Source organism: Canis lupus, chromosome 2 (genome assembly GCF_003254725.2).
Source record: "Canis lupus dingo isolate Sandy chromosome 2, ASM325472v2, whole genome shotgun sequence".
NCBI classification, from domain to species: domain Eukaryota; kingdom Metazoa; phylum Chordata; class Mammalia; order Carnivora; family Canidae; genus Canis; species Canis lupus.
Window position 1 is genome coordinate 53,877,707 of NC_064244.1, and position 26,566 is coordinate 53,904,272.

At 48.1% G+C, this 26,566-nt stretch overlaps 1 protein-coding gene and 1 long non-coding RNA gene across 2 annotated transcripts in view; one reads left to right on the plus strand and one right to left on the minus strand.

Moving 5' to 3' along the window:
• MAP1B (microtubule associated protein 1B) overlaps positions 1-23,799 on the plus strand; it is an 83,191-nt gene extending 59,392 nt beyond the window's left edge. Inside the window, exons 3-7 of the mRNA XM_025446907.3 lie at positions 180-262; positions 2,268-2,408; positions 8,386-14,893; positions 17,815-18,053; positions 19,260-23,799. Coding sequence (XP_025302692.3) covers positions 180-262; positions 2,268-2,408; positions 8,386-14,893; positions 17,815-18,053; positions 19,260-19,415 — 7,127 coding nt within the window. The 3' untranslated portion in view covers positions 19,416-23,799. The remainder of the gene's footprint in view (positions 1-179; positions 263-2,267; positions 2,409-8,385; positions 14,894-17,814; positions 18,054-19,259) is intronic.
• On the minus strand, positions 15,703-19,261 carry LOC112659804 (uncharacterized). Its single transcript, XR_003136512.3, has 2 exons — positions 18,947-19,261; positions 15,703-16,733 (listed from the first exon to the last, which is right to left on the minus strand). It is a non-coding gene; the product is annotated as an uncharacterized LOC112659804 (long non-coding RNA).
• Positions 23,800-26,566: the final 2,767 nt, after the last annotated feature.

Genomic DNA, 26,566 nt, shown 5'->3' on the forward strand with positions numbered 1-26,566 from the left:
TTAATCTCCAGGGAAGGGCGGTGGGGGGCGCCTCCCCATTACCATGACAAAGGCCGCGTCCAGGGCCCGTCTCGGCTGAAAGCCCCGGCAGGGGGGGCGGCCTGAGAACGGGGGGCGGGAGCTCACGTTCCCTCGGGAAAGCTAAGGGCTCCCTTGCGGTCTGTCCCCTGTGTCCGCAGGACAAAAGATCCTTCATCACCGAAGTGATGTCCTGGAGACCGTGGTCCTGATCAACCCCTCGGACGAGGCCGTGAGCACTGAGGTAAGGTGGGCCCGTCTCCCCGCAGGGCCTGGGGGGGTGCGGGGCGGGGTGTAGCCCGGAGAATGGCTTGCTGCGCAGCCCTCTGCACCCCCTCCCCACCGGACCCGGCTGCTGGGGGCCTCCAGCAAGTCGTGTATTGTCCTGTGCCCTCGGGCCACCCTCCACCCTCTGCCCTCCGTGGAGCGGGGATCACGACAGCCCCCGCAGGGTGCCGAGGAGCGCCACGGCCCACCCGCCACGGGGCTGGGGCTGTGACCATTGAAACCCGCCCGTGGCTCTTCTTCATGTATTGTCACTGGCGTTTGGAATTATTGCCCAGAATGGCTGGGGTCTCGGGGAGGACGGTAGGCTAGGAACTGGGCCGAGTCCCAGAGCCCCGGGCCCCCAGGCGGGAGCAAGTACAGCCGCTCCCTCTGCCTAGCTCTGGATCAGGCTGAGCACCTTCGGGATGCCGTGCCTCGTGCACACGGAAGGGCCATGGCCCGCGGGGCCTCCGTTAGCTCCATCTCCCCTGCCGCCCCTGCTCTGAACCTCTTTCAACAAATTCGGCTCTAATTCCCATACCATAAAATGCACCTTTTGAAGCTTGTGATTCATCGGTTCTTAGGATTCTCACAAAGCTGTGTGCCCATCATCACTGTCTGTCCCACAGCGTGTCCACCACCCCTTACAACCCCCGAGCCCGTCAGCCAACACGCCCCATTCCTCCCAGTTGCTGGCAACTTCCAATCAACTTTGTGCCCCTGTGGGTTTGGCCCTTCCGAGTACTCTGGATGATGGAATCACACGGGAGGTGGCTTTTGTGTCTGGCTTTCCTCCATTCTGCATAATGTTTTCAAGAGTCATCCACACGGTGGCCTCCATCCGTACACCATTCCTTTGTTACCACCGAGTACTATTCCATGATGTGGATGCACCACATTTTGTTCATTCATGTATCGGTTGATGGAGAGTGGGTCGCTTCCACTTCCTGGTGATCATTACGGAGCCTGTCGTGATCCTACCTCCATCGGCTCCAAGGTCAGCAGGGCCTCTTTGATAATCCATGAAGGCGCAAGGTTGAGGCCAACGGGGGTCTAATTCACAGAATCAGAAAGTAAAGACAACTTGAAGTGGGAAAGGAAAAATAAAGGATTTCCTCAAGGGAATGCAGGCTTGCTTGTGGAGCAGATGGGACTCTTGGGGCCAGGTGCTTCCTGGACTGGAATTTGGGGTCCTTGGGTGCCATGTGTCATGTCCTGTTTACTTTTGTCCCCCTTCCTTGGTGTCAGCATGATGCCTGGCAGTGGATCTGTGCTGAGCCAAGCTGTGCTCAGAACCAGTACCTTGGTGCTTGGAGCAGCGTTTCTGCTGAAGGACAGGCTGGCTTCCTGCCACTCAAAGAACAGAGAGTCCTTTCGTGCAAACCATTTACAAAACCTTTCTATTTAAAAGATTCTCATTTGGAGAAAAAAAAGAAAGATTCCCATTTAGGGGGAGCCCTTTGTTCGTGTTCAGTGGCAGGCACCTTGCTGATCCTACTGGGGATGGTGTTTGGAGCTGCGAGTTTGCTGGGTGGTGTGGAAGGAAAGGGGTCCTGTGAGGGAGGGGCTGGCCGGGGACCCTTGTGGAAACCTCTGCTTCCTGGGGCAGCAGCCGGGAGAGCGGGGCTGCGCTTGGTGACTCAGCCTGTGGGACCTCCCTGAGCCTCACAGACCGCGGGCTGCTAGCGGACATGGCTGTGGAGCCAGTGACTCAGCGGTGCAGGCTGCTGTGAGAAGGACGAGGAATCTAGGAGGATGTCAGGCCCCACTCGTGGCTTGGTTGTCGTGAACATGGAACGTGGCGTTTGTGGGCCAGTTGACCACATGACCACAGCCTTGGCTCTGTCCGCCTCCCCGGGGGGGACGGATGGGTTCGGTGGGCAACGGATGTGGAGCCTGACAAGGGCCAGCTCTGCACGAAGTGTGGGGTGGTGGGTGGCGGGGCGCGTGGCTCACGTCCTGTTCCCTGTGCTTTGTTTCAGGTGCGCTTGATGATCACGGACGCTGCCCGACACAAGCTGCTCGTGCTCACCGGGCAGTGCTTTGAGAATACCGGAGAGCTCATTCTCCAGTCCGGCTCTTTCTCCTTCCAGAACTTCATAGAGATTTTCACCGATCAAGAGGTGGGCTCTCTAAGCTTCACAGTTGCTTTGTTCTGGTTGTGGCCTTAGGCTCCACTTTGAAAGCAGGGGATGGAGCTGGAGGGGAGGGGATGTCACACGTCTTTTGAAATATGCAGAGCTGCATGATCCAACATTTGGTAGTTCTATGACTGAGCACCAAAAGGATTCGGGGCACCCATCCATAATGAATTGGAGCCATTCTTAATGTGCCGGGGATGAAGTGGAGGGGACTGGAACAGTCCGTATTGCACAGATGGCAAAAATAATAAAGAAACTTGGGATGATAGAACCCAAAAGAAAACCCAGGGGTCTCCTTCTCTGGAAGAATACTCCGAAGATTTCTTCGTCTTGGGTAGGATCTCCCTGCCCCCATGTCCTTCATCATTTGTACATACTTTTCCTGGTCTGCTTGCTCTTACTTTTTAATGCCTGGTCCCGGTGTTTGAACTTGGGCTGCTTGAGCAGCCCAACAAACAGAAGGCTCAAGAAAGGAAGGCATGTAGCCAAATGGGGCACATCCATGCCCCAAGAACAAGACGGTTAAAGTAGCCAGATTGAACCTGGGTCATTAGTATTTCTAATGAGCAGATCTTATTCGAAGATGATGCATGTGAGGTGTTGAATATCATGTGGCATCAGTGGTATTTGGTAAAATCAGACTGAAGGGTTGAATTTGGTGATCTCTGCTTGAGGGTGTATCCCGGCAGGGGAAGTTCTCTTTCCAAAACAACATGCCTCTTTCATTTTGTTCGTGTGGTAGTTAGGCCTTTCGGGGCCATCAGCTTAGGGGTCGGGCCCGTCCGCCCACGGTGGATGGATGACCGGTTTCTACACAGAGGGGTTCAGGGATGCGTGCCCAGGAGGAGTCTCCACGTTCCACTTGAAGTAAGTTCTCAGGAAGACAGCTGAGTTGGTGGCCTCTCAGTCTCCCGTGTTGCAAAAGGCCATCTGTCTTTCTGCATCTAAGCTTCCTTAGCCCTGGGTTTCACAGGAAAGTCTCTGGGTACCTGTCATCACCGGTAAACCTCCCGGCTTTGTTTGGCTTGCCTGGAGGCTTCTCGAAAACTCAAACTCTGGGCCAGGTGACTTAACAACCTTTCACTCTCCACCCACCTGGGGGAGGGGGGAATGAAAAACAGTGAAAAGGATCAACTCACTTAGTGTTTAAAGCCCCTACTTTCAGAAGGTGTGATGTCAGCTGGGGCCTGAGGCAGACAGCCCTGCCGCCCACCGCCCCCCCCCCCAGGAAGGGGCCCCAGGGCGCACTCATGGCTGGTGCCATCTTTACCACTTCAAAACGAGGGCTTTTGTCCCTCTTTCTCCAGAGTTTGTCATCTGCCTACCCCCCAAGGCCTCTAGAATTCAGCCCACAGGACTGGAAGTCACTGGACTAGACCATGGTCGCTAGCCGTTTAGAGCCATTGCCTATGGTGTGTGGCCTTGGAGAAAGGGTTTGAGTACAGAATGACTCAGGAACAAAGGGACCTTTAAGGTCATTGGTGTTTAGTTTTGTTCCTTTTATCCAGTCCTTGATATCTGCTAGTCGCTCCAGAGAAACCAGAAATACCATTTAGGAAACACAAAAATGATACATTAAAAAAAAAAAAGAAAAGAGCTAAAAATAAATGGACTGAAAAATAACAATTACCAGTGCATTTTGAGCTTCGGGTTGTAGGAATCTTTGTCATCGGAGGTCAACTACAAAACCAGAACTTACAGCTAGAAGAGTCATCTGGCTAAGCCATTCCTCCCTGAAACCTGAGGACAGTGAAGTCACGTCTCCTGGGACATTTTTCAGTCTCTCTGGAAGAGAGTTTTTTTCCTTATGTGTCTCATTTTGTATCTTTAAGGAAGGAATATGTTCCCTTTTCCACTTGATATCTCAGACACCCTTCACCAACACTGCCAGTTGTTGTTTTTATTTCCTTCAGATCAATTATTTTCAGTTCTGCACACTGTTCTTCATAAAAGAAGATAATAGTCAACGTTTCTTAGGTTCTTTGGTCATTGTCCTTCAAACCTGTTGGCAGGAAAGGGATGGGGGGAAAATCATGAGTTGTCTTGGTCATGTTTTAGGGCCTTGGCCTCATCTGACAATTAGATGCATGAGTCAGGGGCTCAGGGAACGAACAGCTGGGCTGGAGACGTGTGGAAGCCGTCAGCATGTTAAAAAACACATGAAGTGATCTACGAGGAGAAGTGTATTCGAAGAGCAAGGGGCTCAGGTCTAGCGTTTAGAGGTTCATGGCCAAGGAGATGGAGCCAGCAATTTCAGTTTGGTTGGTTGGTTTGGGTCTAGTTTCTTTAAAATGTCATGACTCCTACCGGACACCATGCTCCAGGGGTCTCTAACCAGGTTAGGATGCTGTGGTAGGGACTCCTGTAGTTTTCAATACAACCTACTAATAAGTAGGTTTGACCATCAACATCCATAATTAAATGTCAGTGGGGAGGGGATGCCACCTTGGGGGAGTGCTGTAATTTATATAAATCGGGGGGCTCACTTTCAGAAAAAGAAAACAAAATGATTCAGTACAGGGCTTTGGGAGGGGACCCTGCCAGTGAGGAGCCTTGAAGTTTAAGCTTCTTTAGCTTTATGATAAATCCATTTGACTGTCATCTAAAATCCCTGTCTTCCCCCTGCATATTGCTGTTAAGCCAGCATCTCCCAATCCTTTGCATTATCCCTCCTGGTTTAGTGGCCCTTACATGTGTCCCTTTGGTGTGCCATCCTGTTAGAGTTGACTCAGCCTTCATCATTCCAATGTCAAGGGCCCCTGTGAATGTTTTAATGCTTCCATCCCACATTTTGCTATCCCTCCCTTTTTCATGCCACCCACAGATTTGATAAGCCTGTTTCTACCATTTTTTATCCAAGTCGGTGCTCGACAGGACACACATGAGCCCTGAGGCATCCCATTGCTGACTTCCGTCCAGGTTGACACTAAGCAGCGGGATTTATATGACTGGCTACAAATCCACCTAATTCTGCTATCGCCCCATTCAGAGATCTTGTTAAATGTCTTGCTAAAACCCAGAGATACAATGTCCACTGTATTTCCTCATTGCTCAAGCAAGTAACCTAATCAAAAAGGTAATCTAGTTAGAGTAGGCTGTGGTTTAGAAATTCAAATCTTATTTCATTATCTGTAGTAAAGTCATTTATTCCCCATATCTTCCTTCCTCTTCCAGTATGCCTGCATTTAATTAGAATTTTGACATTAACATTTAACAAAAAAGACTGTCTTTGCCCCCAGGCGATAGTTCTTCCGGTCATGTGTCTCATCTGTATTTGTAAGAACAAGGGAAGGGTAGCAATCCGTGTGCTTGAGAAGCACTGACAGGTTCATGGTCAGAGCAGCCACCTCAGGAGGACAGGACCTACCGAAGTGGCCAGTGTCAGTGCAGTTTAATGAACATCTCTGGAGCTGATGGTGTATCAGGGAAACACACATAACGATCCAGAGATACAGACGGTGTGTTTCCTCCCATTGAGGAACTTCTACTACAATGGGCTATGCTAACTACCATTTATTATGATGACAGCTTCCAAACTCTTTTAGAGGAAGGCTCTGTCTCCAAGTCTGAGATTTACGAGTTTCCCGGCCCCTGCTAACATTGCTGGCTCCTCATTGCTCTCATCTGTGCATTGCATAAGCGTGGGTTGAGTGGGCTCTCTTAGGACGTAGTCTTTGGCCTGAGGCGCTCATCCCAGCGTGCATGTGGGTACACCGGCCTGGAAGCTGGCTCAGGGAATGGGGGGAAGCGGGGACTCTGTTTCCATGGTGTAGCTCCAAGACTGTGGTGATTGTGCCTCCTAGTCCATCTGTCTCCTTCCCGAAGGCCTCTCTCTAGCTCTGCTCTCTGCTTCATCGTGCACAGTATGCTGCTGCTTCTCCAGAGAGACCAGATTTTCCTTTTCCAAAAAAGAACGTGTGCTGACTTTCTTCTCCACTTTCCCTTATATTCCATGGTTTTCTATTCACCAGGCTCTCTGCTGTTTTTTAGTATCCTTGACTTCCTCAAAATTCTGTGCAAACTTGCTTTCTTTTGGGGTCACATTACCTTCGTTGCATAGGAACTTCCCAGCTGGAAATGAAAAGATGGGGAGGTATTCCCAAGGATTTTTTAAATTTATTTTTAATTTATTTTTTTTTTACCTTCTCCTTGAACTTGGTGTTTCAATACCCTCTACACATAGCTGGATCATACCCTTAGCTGCCACACCCCTCAGGGTGGAATTTTAAAAACTGAAATGAACTAAATTTTAAAATTTCATTATTAAAGACAGCATTTTGGGTTTTCCTAGATTTCTCCTCCCCTAAGATGTATTATAAAGCATGGATAGTGTGCACATACTCTGTATGAAAATAAGGATGGAGAGAACCCTAATTGTGCTACACTACGGGTGATGAGGGTCTGTGCTAATCATTGGATGACAGACCCTATCTGGTGCTCCTGTTTGCTTTGCTCAGCAGATATTCTGAGCAGAGGCTCCCCCGAGATGTGCTTTTTCAGTTGTCTTACCTTCCGAAACAGTTGATTCTTCTCCCTTTTATAGGAAATTGTCAAGTCGGGGGAAAACAGCAAAGTCAAAGATTTATTATTTTGCTCTTTTGTGACCCTTCAAACAAAATGTAGGACAGATATACTAACAAAGCACAAGTGGCTATGTTACTGCAATCTAATGTAGGAAAACCCAGATTCTATAAATTAGCCCCCTACACATATGCACACTAGTCACCTCGGGATGTTAGTGTCCAGGAGGTTGTGTGAGATGGAGGAAACCACTCTAATACAGGAAGGTCAGAGTTCAGACCTGCTGGCTTGGGGATGCCTGGGCCAAGCGAAGTCTTTGCTTTCCCTTTCCCTGTTAACCATCAAAGACTCAGAGCTCTTTTCACTGGAACTCTGGGCTGATTTATGAGCTGTGCTGCAACTGGCAGGAGACTGGAGTTGATGACATGATTCTCCCGCACTATGTGTAGTAAGCCAAGACCATTTAACATATGGCCATCATGCACAGTGAGAAAGAAGATAGCATTTTCATTAAACTGTGGTCTCTGTTTTGATCATGATTTGCTCCTCTGCCTTCCCATCCTATGGTCCCATCCTATGCGTTGGAGGAGTTTTGAGCCGAGTTTGATCTTAGCTACTCACACCCAAGTTGCCCTGAGAAAAGCAGGAGGTGTGAGAAAGTAGAATGTTTCACCGTGGATTTAAACATGGGCTAATAAGGGACAAATATGGCCACTTGCTCACATGATAAATTATCCATTTGTTTGAATCATCATGACTTTAATCAAAGTATATGGGTTTGCAGAGAATCCACTGAATGATTCACTGGTGTTTTAAAGATGCCAGAGCCAGTAGTTTTTTTTTTTTGTAGTGATTTGCAATCTAGAACCTCCTGTCTCCCGGGGGAAGAAAAACACATCAAACTTTTTTCTTTTGTATCCACCAAATTCTAAAAGTGGTCAACAACTAGTACACTGCATCTAAACTCCTTTAGTGTGTCAAGCCTAGTGGAATAAAAGAAAACATTTTATAAAGTGGTGAAATGACTCACATGGGCACCTCCTCTGTGATTGTTTAAAGGCTGTTTTTGCATGGCAGGCACCTAGTGGTGCTATCCAGAGTACTTCATAACCAGCCATTCAGATGGTCACTGGCCCTCAAACTGGAGCAGGGGTGTGGAGTTTCCCTGCTGGGCAGGAACGCAGGCTGGAGGGGTCCCCGAGGAGGTGCTGGTGGTTGGGGAGTGGTGGCTGAGGCAGAAGGGAGTAGTGGGAGAGGTCAGGATGGAGGCTGATCACCTACCACAATGGAAATATTTCTGCATTTACCCAGCTAGCTTCTCTAAAGACAGCCCTTGTGCACACATTGACCCTGTGATGTGTAGTAATGGATTGGTGATGACAGTCACTTAAAACTTTTCTTTCTTCCCTTATTACTGTTTTTTTTTTTTAAATCCCAGATTGGGGAATTACTGAGCACCACCCATCCTGCCAACAAAGCCAGCTTAACCCTGTTCTGTCCTGAAGAAGGGGATTGGAAGAACTCCAATCTCGACAGACACAATCTCCAAGACTTCATCAACATTAAACTCAACTCAGCTTCAATATTGCCGGAAATGGAAGGACTTTCCGAGTTTACCGAGTATCTCTCAGAATCAGTGGAAGTCCCATCTCCCTTTGATATCCTAGAACCTCCCACATCGGGGGGATTTCTAAAGCTCTCCAAGCCGTGTTGTTACATTTTTCCAGGAGGGAGGGGTGATTCTGCATTGTTTGCCGTGAATGGATTCAATATGCTCATCAATGGAGGATCCGAAAGGAAATCCTGCTTCTGGAAGCTCATCCGACACTTGGACCGAGTGGACTCCATCCTACTCACCCACATTGGGGATGACAATTTGCCTGGAATAAACAGCATGCTACAGCGGAAGATTGCAGAGCTCGAGGAAGAACAGTCCCAGGGCTCCACCACAAATAGTGACTGGATGAAAAACCTCATCTCCCCTGACTTAGGAGTTGTATTTCTCAATGTACCTGAAAATCTGAAAAATCCAGAGCCAAACATCAAGATGAAGAGAAGCATAGAGGAAGCTTGCTTCACTCTCCAATACCTAAATAAGTTGTCCATGAAGCCAGAACCTCTTTTCAGAAGTGTAGGCAATACCATCGATCCTGTCATTCTTTTCCAAAAAATGGGAGTTGGTAAACTGGAGATGTATGTCCTTAACCCAGTCAAGAGCAGCAAGGAAATGCAGTATTTTATGCAGCAGTGGACTGGTACCAACAAAGACAAGGCTGAACTAATCCTGCCTAATGGTCAAGAAATAGATATCCCAATTTCCTACCTAACTTCAGTCTCCTCTTTGATCGTGTGGCATCCGGCAAACCCTGCAGAGAAAATCATTCGAGTCCTGTTTCCTGGCAATAGCACCCAGTACAATATCCTGGAAGGACTGGAAAAGCTCAAACATTTAGACTTTCTGAAACAGCCGCTGGCCACCCAGAAGGACCTAACTGGCCAGGTGGCGGCTCCAGCCGTGAAACAGGTGAAGCTGAAACAGAGAGCGGACAGCCGAGAAAGTCTGAAGCCAGCCGCAAAACCACTGCCGAGCAAATCTGTACGCAAGGAGTCTAAAGAGGAAACCCCTGAAGTCACCAAGGCCAATCATGTGGAAAAGCCACCCAAAGTTGAAAGCAAAGAAAAGGTAACGGTGAAAAAAGACAAGCCGGTAAAAACAGAGACCAAACCCCCAGTGACTGAGAAGGAGGTACCCAGCAAAGAAAAAGAAGAGCTGCCTCCCGTGAAGGCCGAGGTGGCCGAAAAGCCCACCACAGACGTCAAACCCAAAGTCACCAAGGAGAAGACAGTGAAAAAGGAAACAAAGGCCAAATCTGAGGAAAAGAAAGAGGAGAAGGAAAAGCCAAAGAAAGAAGTGGCTAAAAAGGAGGACAAAACACCCATCAAGAAGGAAGAAAAACCAAAAAAGGAAGAGGTGAAAAAGGAAGTGAAAAAAGAAGTCAAGAAAGAAGAGAAAAAAGAACCCAAGAAAGAGGTTAAGAAAGAAACCCCACTGAAGGAAGCCAAGAAGGAGGTTAAGAAGGAGGAGAAGAAGGAGATTAAAAAAGAAGAAAAGGAACCCAAAAAGGAAATTAAGAAACTTCCTAAAGACACAAAGAAATCAACTACTCCTCTCTCTGAAGCCAAAAAACCAGCTGCATTAAAACCAAAAGTACCCAAGAAGGAAGAGCCGGTCAAAAAAGAGTCTGTTGCTGCTGGGAAGCCAAAGGAGAAGGGGAAGGTTAAGGTCGTCAAGAAGGAGGGCAAGACGGCGGAAGCTGCGGCCGCCGCCCTTGGCTCGGTGGCTGGCGCCGCGGCCGTGGCAGCAGCTGGAGCAGCAGGCGCCGGCTCGGCCAAAGAGCTCGAGGCCGAGAGGTCCCTCATGTCCTCCCCTGAGGATCTGACCAAGGACTTTGAAGAGTTAAAGGCCGAAGAGGTCGACGTAGCGAAAGACATGAAGCCTCAGCTGGAGCTGATCGAGGACGAGGAGAAGCTGAAGGACGCCGAGCCCGTCGAAGCCTATGTCCTCCAGAAAGAGACCGAAGTCATCAAAGGGCCCGCCGAGTCTCCCGACGAGGGAATCACCACCACCGAAGGCGAGGGCGAGTGTGAACAGACCCCCGAGGAGCTGGAGCCAGTCGAGAAGCAGGGGGTGGAGGACACTGAAAAGTTTGAAGACGAAGGAGCGGGCTTTGAGGAATCCTCAGAGACCGGAGACTATGAAGAGAAGGCCGAGACCGAGGAGGCCGAGGAGCCGGAAGAGGACGTGGAAGAAACCGTGTGCGTGAGCACCTCCAAGCACAGCCTCACCGAGGAGGAGGAAAGTGCCAAGGCTGAGGCCGATGTGCACGTCAAGGAGAAGAGGGAGTCTCTGGCCAGCGGAGATGACCGAGCGGAAGAAGACATGGACGAGGCGGTGGAGAAAGGAGAAGCCGAACAATCAGAGGAGGAGGGTGAGGAGGAGGACAGAGCTGAGGATGCCAGGGAAGAAGAATACGAGCCGGAAAAAGCGGAGGCTGAAGATTATGTGATGGCCGTGGTGGACAAGGCCGCGGAGGCGAGCGGCGTCGAGGACCAGTATGGGTTCCTCGCCTCGGCCATCAAGCAACCGGGAGCCCAGTCGCCTGCCCGAGAACCCGCATCCTCAATTCACGATGAGACTCTACCTGGCGGCTCGGAGAGCGAGGCCACCGCTTCTGACGAGGAGAACCGAGAAGATCAGCCTGAGGAGTTCACTGCCACCTCCGGCTACACGCAGTCTACCATCGAGATTTCCAGTGAGCCCACCCCGATGGACGAGATGTCTACTCCTCGGGACGTGATGAGCGATGAAATCAACAACGAGGAGACGGAGTCCCCGTCTCAAGAATTTGTAAACATCACCAAATACGAGTCCTCGCTGTATTCTCAGGAATACGGCAAACCCGCTGTCGCATCCCTCAACGGATTATCTGAAGGGTCGAAAACCGATGCCACGGATGGGAAGGACTACAACGCATCAGCCTCTACCATCTCCCCACCGTCGTCTATGGAGGAGGACAAGTTTAGCAAGTCTGCCCTGCGGGATGCTTACTGCGCCGACGAGAAAGACCTGAAGGCCGGTGCCACGCTGGCGATCAGAGACACCATCTCAGCAGTTTCAGAAGAAAAACTTAGTCCACCCAAGAGCCCGTCCCCGAGTCCATCTCCTCCATCACCCGTAGAAAAGACCCCGCTGGGTGAACGCAGCGTGAACTTTTCTCTGACCCCCAATGAGATCCAGGTCTCCGCAGAGGCGGAAGCAGCCCCCGTGTCTCCCGAGGTGACCCAAGTAGTCGAAGAGCATTGTGCTAGTCCCGAGGAGAAGACCCTGGAGGTGGTGTCTCCGTCTCAGTCTGCGACCGGCAGTGCTGGCCATACACCTTACTACCAGTCTCCCACTGAAGAGAAATCTGGGCACCTCCCCACAGAGGTAATCGAAAAGCCACAAGCAGTTCCCGTGAGTTTTGAATTCAGTGATGCCAAAGATGAGAACGAAAGGGCTTCCATAAGCCCCATGGATGAACCTGTGCCCGACTCGGAATCTCCTATTGAAAAAGTTTTGTCTCCCTTACGGAGCCCTCCCCTCATTGGATCCGAATCTGCCTACGAAGGCTTTCTGAGTGCCGATGACCAGGCTTCTGGCAGAGGCGCCGAGAGCCCCTTTGAGGGAAAGGATGGAAAACAAGGCTTTGCTGATGAAATAAGTCCAGTTTCTGACATGACTTCTACTGGTCTTTTCCAAGACAAAGAGGAAAGGAAAAGCACAGACTTTATACCGATAAAGGAAGACTTTGGTCAAGAAAAGAAAACCGATGATGTCGACGTCACGAGTTCGCAATCTGGACTGGCTTTGGATGAAAGGAAGTTAGGGGGAGAGGTGTCTCCTACACAGATAGATGTCAGCCAGTTTGGGTCTTTTAAGGAAGACACGAAGATGTCCATTTCTGAAGGCACGGTCTCCGACAAGTCAGCTACGCCGGTGGATGAAGGTGTGGCAGAGGATACGTATTCTCACATGGAGGGCGTGGCCTCGGTCTCCACAGCCTCCGTGGCTACTAGCTCGTTTCCAGAGCCCACTACAGATGACGTGTCCCCTTCTCTGCACGCCGAGGTTGGCTCCCCACATTCCACAGAGGTCGATGACTCCCTTTCAGTGTCTGTTGTGCAAACGCCGACTACTTTCCAGGAGACAGAGATGTCTCCATCTAAAGAGGAATGTCCAAGACCAATGTCAATTTCTCCACCGGATTTCTCCCCTAAAACCGCCAAATCCAGGACACCAGTCCAAGATCACAGGTCGGAACAGTCCTCAATGTCTATTGAATTTGGCCAGGAGTCCCCTGAGCACTCCCTGGCTATGGACTTTAGTCGACAGTCCCCAGATCACCCTACAGTGGGTGCAGGTATGCTTCACATCACTGAAAATGGGCCAACCGAAGTAGATTACAGTCCTTCCGACATGCAGGACTCGAGTTTATCACATAAGATACCACCGATGGAGGAGCCCTCCTACACCCAAGACAATGACCTTTCGGAGCTCATCTCAGTGTCTCAGGTTGAGGCCTCCCCTTCCACCTCTTCAGCACACACCCCCTCTCAGATAGCATCTCCTCTCCAAGAAGACACCCTATCCGATGTCGTTCCTCCCAGAGATATATCCTTATATGCCTCACTCACCTCAGAAAAAGTGCAAAGTCTAGAAGGAGAGAAGCTCTCACCAAAATCTGATATCTCTCCACTGACCCCAAGAGAGTCCTCTCCTTTGTATTCACCCAGCTTTTCAGATTCTACCTCTGCCGTTAAAGAGAACATAGCAGTTTGCCACACTTCCTCTCCTCCACCGATGGATGCCGCATCCGCAGAGCCCTACGGCTTCCGTGCCTCGATGTTATTCGATACGATGCAACACCAGCTAGCCTTGAACAGAGATCTGACCTCGTCTGGTGTGGAGGACAGTGGAGGGAAAACGCCTGGTGACTTCAGCTATGCCTATCAAAAGCCCGAGAAGACAACCAGGTCCCCAGATGAAGAAGTTTACGACTATGAGTCTTATGAGAAAGCCACCCGGCCCCCAGACGTGAGTGACTATTACTATGAGAAGACAGAGAGGACCACAAAATCGCCGTGTGACAGCAGCTACCCTTACGAGACCACTGAGAAGACCACCAAGACTCCTGAAGATGGTGGCTATGCCTATGACATTGCCGAGAAAACCACCCGGACCCCTGAAGAGGCGGAGTACAGCTATGAAACAAGTGAGAAGACCATGAGGACCCCTGAAGTGAGTGGTTTCAGCTATGAAAAGACTGAGAGGTCTAGGAGGCTCCTGGATGACATCAGCAATGGCTACGATGACTCTGAAGATGTTGGCCACGCACTTGGGGATTCCGGCTACTCTTACAAGACCACTGAGAAGATTGCCAGTTACCCTGAGCCCGAGAGCTACTCCTATGAGGCGTCTACGACAGCTACACGAGCCCCTGATGCTTCCACGTACTGTTACGAGACGGCAGAGAAGATCACCAGAACCCCCCAAGCGGCGACGTATTCCTATGAGACTTCAGACCAGTGCTACACTGCAGAAAAGAAGTCCCCCTCAGAGGCCCGCCAGGATGTCGACTTATGCCTCGTGTCCTCCTGTGAATACAAGCATCCCAAGACAGAACTTTCGCCCTCCTTCATTAATCCCAATCCTCTCGAGTGGTTTGCCAGTGAGGAGCCAACTGAAGAATCCGAGAAGCCCCTCACCCAAGCAGGGGGTGCCCCACCGCCTCCAGGAGGAAAGCCACAGGGGCGACAGTGTGACGAAACCCCTCCCACCTCAGTCAGCGAGTCGGCTCCATCCCAGACCGATTCTGATGTCCCCCCGGAGACCGAAGAGTGCCCTTCCATCACGGCAGATGCAAATATCGACTCTGAAGATGAATCCGAAACCATCCCCACGGACAAAACCGTCACATACAAACACATGGACCCACCTCCTGCCCCCATGCAGGACCGAAGCCCTTCTCCACGCCACCCTGACGTGTCCATGATGGACCCGGAGGCCTTGGCTATTGAGCAGAACCTGGGCAAAGCCCTGAAGAAAGACCTGAAAGAGAAGACCAAAACCAAAAAGCCAGGTACAAAGACCAAGTCGTCGTCACCTGTCAAAAAGGGTGATGGGAAGTCTAAGCCCTCTGCAGCTTCCCCCAAACCAGGGGGCTTGAAAGAATCCTCAGATAAGGTGTCCAGAGTGGCTTCTCCTAAGAAGAAGGAATCCGTGGAAAAGGCAACAAAAACCACTACCACTCCTGAGGTCAAAGCTGCACGTGGGGAGGAGAAAGACAAGGACACCAAGAATGCCGCCAATGCCTCCACATCTAAATCGGTAAAGACTGCAGCTGCAGGTAGGTAGAAGGGCTGACACCCTGATGTGGGCCACAACTATTCCACTTTGCTTGGAGCCTCTGAATTTCCATGTGGCTTGATACTGGGAAGATGAGAGAGTACCACAATCCCGTCCCTTTAACTGTTCTCTTCTGCCGAAGGCGTGGATCTCAGCCTAGACGTGGCGTAGACGTAGGCTTGAGGCTGGTGCGGCATGTGGCCCGGAGCAGCTTGGGTTCACCAGGCACGATTTCCTGGCTTTGCTCCATCCTGCAACACAGCAACCACAGCCTTGTTCTAAACCTTCAGAACCAAGGATGTGTGTTTCAGGCTCCCCCGGAGGACTGTGTTGGCTCTAGCCTCAGGCACCCTGGCCTCAGAACCAAGCCAAGGTGACAGTCTGGGAGCTCCCAAAGGCTTAGGGAGAACCAGAGTGCCAAGCCAAGCTTGGCGTGACCAGTGTAGGCCCAAGATTTAGATTCGAGTTTTTTATAAAAAATTTTTTAAAGTAAAATTATAACATTTTCAAATTTGAAGTTAGAACATTTAAAATTAAGAATCAGAAAAATTAAAAAACTTGCTAGGCTAGAGCTACGTCCACATTAAAGGCAGTGCTCTGTTTTCTTATTGGCCAATGACTATCATAATTTCAGTTGACCAGTCCCCAGTTCAAATTGAGAGAAAAGCGTCAAAGGCTCTTCTTATTCTCCCCGCCCCCCTTTTCAACCTAAGGGTTGAAATTCACTTAGGAGGAGATATCCCTGACTTCTGATCATTTCTGTTTTGATCCTAATTCCCTTATTCATTAGGTTCTCAGCAATGACTTGGGTTTTTGATGGAACAGGTCTTTAATGGCCCGGCTTTATTTCTTTGCTTCAAACCAATCACAGGGATTTCCATTAATACATTTTATTTGCTTTAAGTAGTCAGGGATTTCAGACCGCAGTTCACAGAGTAATATTAATTGACCCAAACATGTACAGCAAAAAATAATTTGAATAACATTTCTCATTTATTTGGGGAAAAATCTGATTGATGAAACTTGGGACTCTCAAATTCAGTGCATTTTAGGAACTATCACTTATAGCTGCAAAGTCTTACTTTGAGCAACATGGAAGATCAATTTCCAGCCTGCGTTCTCATCACATTTCCTTTGTACATGCATGCAGAAAACAAACTGATTTTATTCATGCTTAGAATTAATGGAAAACCACCAGATAATGAATCTCTTGGTCTGAAAGAGTTGGCAACTGACCCGCACTTGGGAGAAAACATGAAATCCTTTCAAACAGATAAAAACCAACTGAAATTTGCTACCAAACTTGCCAAATATAGCCACTCTAGCCCACATAATGGGGGTTTTTAAGACATTTTTCTCTTTTTGGTGTCCTTTAAAGAGATTAATTTTAAGGCCAAGAAACAAATAAAGAGGAGTTAATTTGAATTTATGTTGAAGGTACTTTTCCAATAGATTTCTAAAACAACAAAACCGCATTATCAAGTGATTTTTAAAACCAACCTTTGCCAACGGCTGTCAGTTCTCTACTACGTCCGAGCAACGTTCATTCGGTGTTGATGGTCGCCATGGAGCGTGCCAGGCAAAGCCGTGGCCATTTTTAATTGTTAGGACAGTAGTTCATGGACTCCTCCGATTAGTCAGAATTGGTTTGGTAGGCCCAAATATGGACATTTTGAGTCCTTGTAGCTCAGATTCATTAAAATGGCTGGTTATTCATTAAAATGAGTTAGTGTATCCAAAGAGCAGTTTGGCTGATTCTTGTGACTCCCCCACTCCTAAAAGTAAAGCTGGACAGTTGTGGAATTCGCTGGTGGTTTGACTCTGTGGTGACAGCCTTTATCCTATGGAGAAAGGAAAGAGGATTAAGTACATAGGATCCAGCTGATATTTTAAATGACTTTACAGCAGCAGTCTCAACCGACTGCACATTAGCATTATTTGGGATGCTTTTAAAGCAGTGAAGCTGGACCCTGGGGTGTGGGACTGGGGCATCAGTATCAGGCTTGCTAGGTGATGCTAACTACCCAGCTAGGTTGGAGCACCACTGCCTTAGAATGCAAGTTCTAAGAATGTTCCAAAAAGTTTAAACCCTCTAGCCAGGACAACTCAGAAAGCCAACTCAGCAGACAAGGTGCCAGGAAAGTTCTGAGTTAATCCGAATCTTGACTTGGCCTGGGCTTTCTGATTTAGACCGGGAATGTCGGCGGCCAGATGCCCCTTTCCCTGGTCTGATAGGTCTTGAGTGGTTAGCCAAAGCTGCCTTTCCGAACCATCTTCTCGTCCAAGGTTGGTAGCCAGCTTGCCTCGGGAGAGATGTCTGCCTTTCCAGAGCACCGTGCTAGGACAGAATGCAGTGTTTCATCACTTTATGAACAAGGCCAAGTTCTGGGGGCCTTGGAGGTCAGAGGAAGTTTATATCTGAGCCATTTGCTAAGTCAAATGTTGGGGTATAATATTCTGCTATCGGCAGAACTGTTATCACATGAGATCCTAACATGGATGGCTAACGTTGCTCCACTGTGGTTTACCACACGCAGAGTCTTCCTTCTGACTTTCAAAAAAAAAAAAAAAAAAAAGAAAATGTTTCTTAGATCGCTTTTCAAATTAGGATGCACGTTGGCAGCTCTTTTAGGAGGAGTATGGCTCTCTAGTTCCATAGTTTAGGAAGGCCTTGGAATTCTTTTTTCTTTCTAATGGGTTGTCCACAGAGGGAAACGATCCCATTCTTTGTTTCTCCTGCTAAGCTGGTAAACAGCCATGTTCTGTTTTCTCCAGTTGCCCTTACAAGAGAGAGAGGGAAATGCCCAGTACACTCTCTGCATGTCCTGCAGTACCTTTTTGGGGATAAGTAGGGAAGGAGTACCAGATTAGTGGGTCTCTTCGCATTTCTGTGACCCTGGCTTTTCTCTTTATTTGCCAAAGGACCGGGAACCACCAAGCCCTCCAAGCCCTCAGCTGTGCCTCCAGGCCCCCCTGTGTATTTGGACCTGTGCTATATTCCCAATCACAGCAATAGTAAGAATGTTGATGTCGAGTTTTTCAAGAGAGTGAGGTCATCCTACTACGTGGTGAGTGGGAATGACCCTGCTGCTGAGGAGCCCAGCCGGGCTGTCCTGGATGCCTTGTTGGAAGGGAAAGCCCAGTGGGGCAGCAACATGCAGGTAAGAGCCCCGGGACAGTGTCTACACCACACATGGAGCTGTGTCCAGAGGCAGAGGGAAGGAAACATGTTTAAAGAACCACCGGTGTGATTATGGATCCGCATGGGGTACCCCATGGGTCTCTTACACGTGAAATATCTTGAGGACAAAGTGGATTCACACACACAAAATAAGTCTAGAATATTATTCCTGGCACCACCAATAATCATAGCCTTACCATCCTAAGGCATAATTCACTTATCTACAAAACGGGCCCAAGATGCTTTGCCCTTCCCCCTAATATACCAAGGATATTTATGTATGAATCAAAATGATATTTCCATGTGAGAGCTACAAAGGAATTGTCTTTTCTCCTTTGTGTTTCATGGATGTGACCAAACCAAGAGATATAGCCATTTAGAAAATCACCTGTCGATGTGAAATCCCGCAGGAGCATTGCTGAGGATGGTCCCCAACAGGACCCCTCCTAGCTCCCAAACATCATAAACGGGCTATGAACCACTCTCTTATTTTGGCTGTGAATCTTTGCTTATCTCAGTTTTACCTTTGGTTTTGCAGTCACCTAGTAAACTGTTTGCATAATATTAAATAGAATTATTTGCTAGTTAAGCATATTACATCTCATGAGAAACACCTGGTGGCCTCCTAATAAATAGTAGATGGAATTTTTACCATTCCAGCCAGTACCCAGCCAGCCAGCCACCAGCCAGCCACCAGCCAGCCACTCCACCACCCCCAGCCACACACACAAAGATACAAATCTTTAATCTCAGGATGAAGTATCAGTTACGCACAATGGAGCAGCAATGATACTAAAGCTCTTTGGATTCAATACACAGTATCTTTCATGCAAAATTGCTCAGCTGGGTGATAGGAAATATAAGTGATCTCACCTGCACGGAAACCCTTCTTCTCTTAACACTGAATATTTGAACACCTGATGGTGAATGTAGATGAACTGATTGACTGGTCATGAGGTCTTTTTTGGTCCCAGTCTTCAAGTCTCCCAGAAAACCTTAATTCATTGCTGCTTTGATTCCTAGAAAATGTAAGTTGAAAAATCCTTCATATTGGATAAAAAGTAGGAAATTGCCCACTCCTCACCCTCCTTTGAATGGTCTGACTCATAGCCTTATTATTGTTCTATTTTTTTCCCCTCTGGTTTCTGGCTCTGCTCTTGACCAACTATTTTCTGTCTCCCTGCAGGTAACCCTGATCCCTACTCATGACTCAGAAGTGATGAGGGAATGGTACCAAGAGACCCATGAGAAACAACAGGACCTCAACATCATGGTCTTAGCAAGCAGCAGCACAGTGGTTATGCAAGATGAATCCTTTCCTGCATGCAAGATTGAACTGTAAAAAACCAAGACCAGCCACACCACAGGATTTGAACTTTGTTTCCAGAAATTCTTCAATTTGAAACGCCACCTTTTCTAAAGAGTCAATTCGTCTAAATAAGTCACTGAACTGTTACCTGCCAAACGCTATACTGTGTCATGGTGATGCAAGTCACTAATATTTCTTAGTTTTCGCTGATTTGCTAAGGGAAGTAACAGTATTCCCACAGTAGGGTTCAAGTTACTGCAAAAATACCCACCCCAGTTCATCTCTGCTCAACATTTGGAAACCATGCACTAGCAAACCCAACTGACTTCCGCTAGGTAGAGGCATTTGTCTTAGAGAGAGAGAGAGAAAGAAAGAGAGAGAGAGAGCGCGCACGCACAATGAGAGAGAACACAGGAGGGAGGGAGAATGAGAAAGGAAAAGGATGCAAGAGAAGGAGAGGTAATGGTAGAGAGTGCTGGTGAGATACCCAGAGAGAGGGAGACAGAGCGAGGTGGGGTAAGGAGGAGGGAATAACCAGCACTTAGGGCCGCGTTTTCTCACGCAGCCTGTATTCTATAGTCTACATAGGCAAAGTTTTCAACTTGTGTCAGTCTGAGGCATCAAAAAGGGTCTCAATTTTCTAGAACGAGTTAGCCGAAAGGAAACAAAGAAGGGAACAGAACTTGTTCTGAGGGCATGTGAGATTTTTCACGCCTTAATTAAGCTCCTTCAGTTTGAAGGCTGCGCACCGACATGATGTAGAGAGCGCAGACTGGAAGAGCGAGTGGTTTGAACCCCATTCGGAACTCTCAGACTCTTCAGACACACGAGTAGATTGATCTAAGGCATGCTCCCAGCATTTGTCCACCCAGTTAGTCCACTCGGAGTCACTTAACCTGCATGCGGAAACACCCAAGTCCACCCCGATTAACAAGCAAATACCAAAGCGGTTGGGAGTACATACGGTAGACAATTTGCCTTAGAAAGTGACTTGAATGTACAAAAGATACTTGATGCACTTATTTTTTAACGTGAGACCGCAAGTTTATAAAACATCCGTGTAGGATTATAGATACTCCAGTTCACGGAGCAAGTGTGTGCGCGTGTGGGGGTCCTAGAAGCTGATCTGATCGGTGCAGCGGTTTGATGCTGAGTCATGCGTGTTGAATACCACCTCCGTGCGCCCATGGCCCCTCAGCCAAACAAGTTGAGCCTTTCGTAGCTTCTTTACTATGGCAAGTTCCAAGATTGAAATGGCTTCTATGATCAGAACTGGGAAAACAGTGAATCTTATGGTGGAAGAGGTTTCTCGGCAAGTGTACAGTATTTACCTTCCTTTGTCTTACATTGGCTTTTTCTTTTTCTTTTTCTTTTTAATTTTTCATTAATTTCAGCATCATGGGAACAAGTGTACAGAAGAATTTTTTTTTTAGATATGTGAGAACTTTTCATAGATGAACTTTTTAACAAATGTTTTCATTTACAGGAAAATGCAAAGAAAATTTCAAGTGATAGCCTTTTTCTTTTCCCCCAAGTCCTTCGTAAGACAAAAAAAAAAAAAAAGAAAAAAATGTTTTTTGAAGTTCTGGTGAGATTGAAGTCTGATATCGCAGTAATAATATTTATTAAAACCCATAACTACCAGGAATAGTGATACATCCCACCCCCTGGTCCCCCCTAACGTAAAAATCTGAGTACGTGTTATTTGAGAGTGGGGGAGAATGGCATGGTAGGCTACTTTTCCAGGCCTTTAACGTCACCCTGTGGTATTCCACATACTTCTTTCAGGATCTTGAACCATGAGGTAGAAGAGCCAAGGCAAGTTCAAAGAACCCTAGCAAAAATTTGCTTTGGGATTTTCTTTTTTTTCTTTTTTTTGGGGGGGAGGGAAGTAAGAGAAATAATTCATTGAAAGCAAATGAATTCCCATCTCCGACGATTCATCCCGTAGAGTTCAGAGATCATTTCCATCGTTGTCGTCATTGAACTATGAATCCGGAAACCAGATCATGTCTAAGCGGACGTCCAGTTCCAAGTTGCAGATCGATGCGCCCAGTGTTCAGATGTGGCAAACTTCTCAGTGACACCTGTGCTGTGCTCTGTCACGTTGTGTTTCCTGCAGACTCTTAAGATCCACGGAGTAGTGAACAGTGACCTCATTTTATTTTCTATGTTAGTTATTTATTTCAAGATTAACATTTTAGTTGATTTTTGTCTGGTAAGTGTGTGTTTTGCACTGCTAACGACTATGAGGGTTTAAACAATGCTTCTTCAGGGTCCCCTCGCGGAGGACCTCTGCAGTCTACTTAATGCTGTGAATTACATTTTTCAAATGTTTTAATTTTTTTTAATTAATATTCTATTTTTTTTAGGCTTCTCTAGAAATGCAGCTTTTATTTATTACCCCATTTCTTTAGAGTCCTTAAGAACAACACATTGATAAAGGGTACAAAAAATTAACAGAAAATGGAAAACTCAAGGTGACAAAAATGGATTTTATTGAGTATAAACTACCTACTTCAGACTTCTTTCATGAGACAACCTAAGAGAACTCATGATAATTATTTACTGATTAGTTATTAAGCTGAGTTGGTTGTGTCCACGTAATACATGGGAAGAGAAACTGATTTCCAGCCTTCTTGCCAAATCCAGACCTCTGCTTGATTTCTCTTTGATAGAAGAAGGAATTATTTTCCAATTTCCCAAATTCAATTTACTTAATGTGCATTATTTTGCCTTTAAACCAACAAACATCTTGGAGAATTATAGCCAGTCTTCAATTAGAACCATTCTATCCTACTCCTTTATTTTTTCTTTTCTTTTTGCTATGGGATTTAATGGGACAAATATACAAAAGCTGACACCGGTCAGCTGGCTCTTTTTCCTATGAAATGTATCAGTACCTTTTTCCATCCATTGTTCTCAGTGATGACCACAGAGCTGGAATATACCAGGAAAGTCGAGATTTGCATTGCAGGTTCCTCCTGTCCTTCCAGACACCTTTCCTACCTGTGTGACTAACCTAATTTTGCTAGTTCCATAAGTACACAATTGGTTTAGTAACAGCCATGACAATGTACCGTGTACATTCATGGTGAGGGCTAAAGATGGACACAGACTTCTAGGAGCTTTATTCATACTGATTACTTAATCCAGTTGTACAGATTGAATATTCGAGTGAAAGGAATTTACGCTCTGTTTCAATGATGAGATTCCATCGAGAGGGCACTCATGATCATGAACTTTTGGTAGTATTCTTAAGCAAAAATTCTACAGAGACTAAATGTTAGAGGTGATCCTCCACTTTCAATTTTAATGAATTCTATCCCCTTTCTCAAAACCCAACCCCCATGCATGCTTTCTCAGTCTTGTGGTGGGACTGGATACAATGACTGACCCCCTCCCCCACCCCCAACACCATTTTCCATGGAGTTCAAAAAAAAAAAAAATTCTTTTTTTTTTTTTTTTTTTAAGACCTTACATATCCTAGTGAATGGTTTCCCCAGTGTATATGAATGTTTTAAGTGTCTCCAATAGCTTATGCAGTTTAGGAGCTTTTCAATACTCATTTAATAAGATTCAATCATTTGCTAATGAAAATCTACCACCTTCCATTTTTCTCTCTATTACCAAATTTCAGCTCTCAGGAGCTGCTCTACAATTCTGAAATTGCTTTTCTTGCCTCTCTTTAGTCACCTGTCACAGGAGGTTCTTGCTCGGTAATGATATTGTGAGTTAGATTAATGACTTTTTTTTTTTTTTGTGCTTCGGATTTTAGAAGAAAAGATTTGTTTCCATTTGAAAGGAACTGTAAGCTTTTATCTTCTAACCAACTGAACAACACACCAAAAGCAGCCTAGGGATGAGCATTTCTTTGAAAGCAATTAGGTTATTCACCTGGTATTAAAACTATTGACTATTAAAAAAAATCTGACTTTATTAATTTAAAAGGCAGCATCAAAAACTGAAAAGGAAGGGAAAAATAATTAGCTTCTCTGCACTCGTTTGGAGCTCCCCAAACAGGAGCCATCAAGATGAGGCATCAAGACCGGGCTGCCCTTTCCAGAACACCGTGCAGCCGTTCTGAGTCGTGCTTACCCGCGCTGCATGCAGCCCTTCTCTTTCCGGCCCCGGAAAGAAGTGGTCTTGAGCCCGGTTGAGAAGCACCTCCACTCCTCTCTCTTGTTCTGAATGGTGTTTGTGTCAGTCTGCAGCTGTGTATGGTATTATGTCTTATAATCCTGCATCACTTCTATCCTATCCAGTCATATCTAATGTAGAAAATTAGTTTTCAGTGAAAGTAATATGTAGTGCTTTTATGATATTTGTGTGCAATATCCCCTCTTCCATTGAGGATATTTGATGTAAAAGAAAAAAAAACTCAGTTCCACAATAAAATACAAAAGTGGCAAAAGTTCCCGTGTGTGCTGTGCCGTCCCTTGTTTTCTGCACTGAGTTGGGCTCATGGGGAGTTGGGATTTGCCCCCCACGGCGGGGGAACGAGTCCATGAGGGCTGATTGTGTTTTTTTTCAGTGGCTCCCTGGCTTTTGGCAGAGGGCCTTGTGTTCCTCCGATGACTGCTGCGTCGTTACCATCTCTAACCCACCCCTAGAGCATGTGGGGAGTCTAAGGGCAGAAACTGGGAGGTGAAGGAGACCGGAACGAGTAAGCACAGCAGTGTAGATGAAGGAGGGTAGGGGGGGTTTCTTACATAAAGCAAAAACCAGCCTCAACCCTCGCTCGGCCACAGCCGGCTGCCTGACCTCCCTCTATCCATCGGAAGCTCCTTTACTTCCCTGTAACATGAGAGACTCGGCACGATGGTCAAGCCAGGTGATCCCTCCCAAGACGGACTTTCTGGGCTCCCCGCACCCACGACCTTCGCTCTACACCCGCAGTGGCTAGTCCTGTGGGGACCTGTGGAGGCAAACAAAGCCTAAGGGCTGCCCTCCACTGGGGTGCCAGGGCTCCCAGAACTCAAGGGTGGGCTCTGGGGACGTGGGAAAAGCACCACAAGCGAGGACTAAGCTGAGGCCTGCTGGGTGTGTGTCACGCACGCGGTGTCGGGCAGAAAGCACACTCTGGGCAGGGGCAACAGCTCAGGCGAATGGAGCAGGAGCAGTTACGTCGGGGGTGGGGCACTCAGCTCAGAGGGTTAGGTGGGGGGGCCCTGGCATCTCAGTCCCCCCAGGGGCCACAGGACGTTTGCCCACGCCGGGCTCAACAGAGCCCTCCAGCCCTGGCCCTGTCTGTCTGCAGAGGGGATGCTTTGGCCTTGAAGGGCTCCTGCAGCCTGTCCCGAGTCCTGGGGATGTCCCTTTGTGATACGCGCTCCTTTCTGTCTTCGATTGTGCCTCAGAACACTGTGACTCCCCGACTGGTCCCGACGGAAGTTGCTGTTTGGCAGAAGGGGTTTGGGGCTGCCTCCGGGACCTGAGGGGTCAAGCACGGGAGCAGTCAGGCCGGCAAGGCCTCACGCCAGATGTACATCTGTGTACATCCATCCTACCTGCCCAAGTACATCTCCTCCTATCCCACCGCCAAACTGCTCGGTGCCAGAAGTCCTGGCTGGAACAGAGGGTGCGGGGCCAGCACGGCCCCATCCTGGCCCTGTGAGTCCTGGGTCTCAGGAGGCTGTGGGCTCCCGGGAAGCCCTGCCAGTTGTTCACCCTAACCAGACCCTTCCCTGGATTTCCTATCCCCCTCCCTTGGGACTCGGGCACAGCAGGAGCGGGGAGGGACGTCATGCGCTTCCAGCTGGTCCTTTTCTAGACCCTGGAGGTGGCTTTCTTGGGTTCATTTTTTCCTGTCTTCCGGGTAAATCAACAAAGGTCTGCTGAAGTACCGACTCCACCTTCTCTTTATACTTGCCTTGCTCATTCTAGATGTTTCTCTGTGTCCCCACAATGATCTTTCAACAAACTCCTCACTCGGGAATTGCTGCTCTCTTGCCTAATGCCAGGTCAGCATCTCCTCTCTCATGTTACACCGTGTGTCTTGAAAAGTCATGGAGTCATACGTGCAGACTGACCTGGTCACACCCAGTTCCCAGAAGACAAGCAGGTGTCCTGGGTGGTTCGGGTGGTGTTACTGGCCACATTTTCACAGATGATGGAGCATCACAATGAGGATGGCTTCATGGGATGATCTCGCCATAAAAAGTAGGCATCGCTCCATTTCCCCCTCCAAGTCTCTACTCAAATCCAAACTGCAGTCACTGTAATGCACTCCCGTGGGTTTAAGCTGACTTTTGCAACTGGGGTCTCCAGTCCGAACCTCTTCTCTGATCTCCAAATTCACATCCAGCTGTCTATTAAGAGCCCCATGCAGTGAATAAGGATCTTTAAAACCCAAATCAAATTTAACATGTCCCCTGAGCTCCCCAAACTACTTCTGTCCCAGGGCTTTCCCATCTCACTGAATGGCAAGCACGTTACTCCAGCTGCTCAGATAAAAGTGCTTGGCCTGTCAGCAGGCCTGCTGGCTCTTCTTTCCAAATACACCCAGTCTGGCCCCTTCCCGTCACACTTACTGTGACCACCTCTGTCGAAGCCCATCGTTTCTCCCCTGGATTCTCGTGGTAGCCTCCTGACTGTGCCGTGTCCCAACTCTGCTCTCCACGGTCGTTCACCACATAGCAGCAGCTAGACTAGCGAGCCCCCGAAAATATTAGGTCGGAGCACGCCATGGGAACTTCCGACGGGTTCTCATCCCAGAGTGAGGGCCAGCGTCCTTACTAACACCGTCTGGCCTCATCCCCTGCTACCCTCCACCTTCTACTTCCTGCTGCAGCCACACTGGCCTCCCAGCCTACCTCCGGCGCTCTAGGCAGGCTTGCACCTGGGCCTTTGGGCCTGGTTCCTCTGTTGGTCACACTTCTCCACGGGTAGCGCCATGCTGCTCACCCTCACCCTCACTGGTCTCTGGTAGAAAGTTCTCTTCCCGGGAAGGCGTCCCTCAGCAACCTGGTTTAACTTGCAACCTCCAGCACCTAGCCAGCCTCCGCTTTCCCTCTTCACATGACATATTGGGTGCTCATGAAGGAACAGTCTCCTTCCACAGAATGTAAATACCACGAGGGAACGGATCCTTGTCTACTTTGTTCCTTGCTGTAGCCTCGGCGACTGCTTTTACAGTGCCTGACGCATAATCGGCGTTCAGTGTTTGTTGAATGAACGAACGT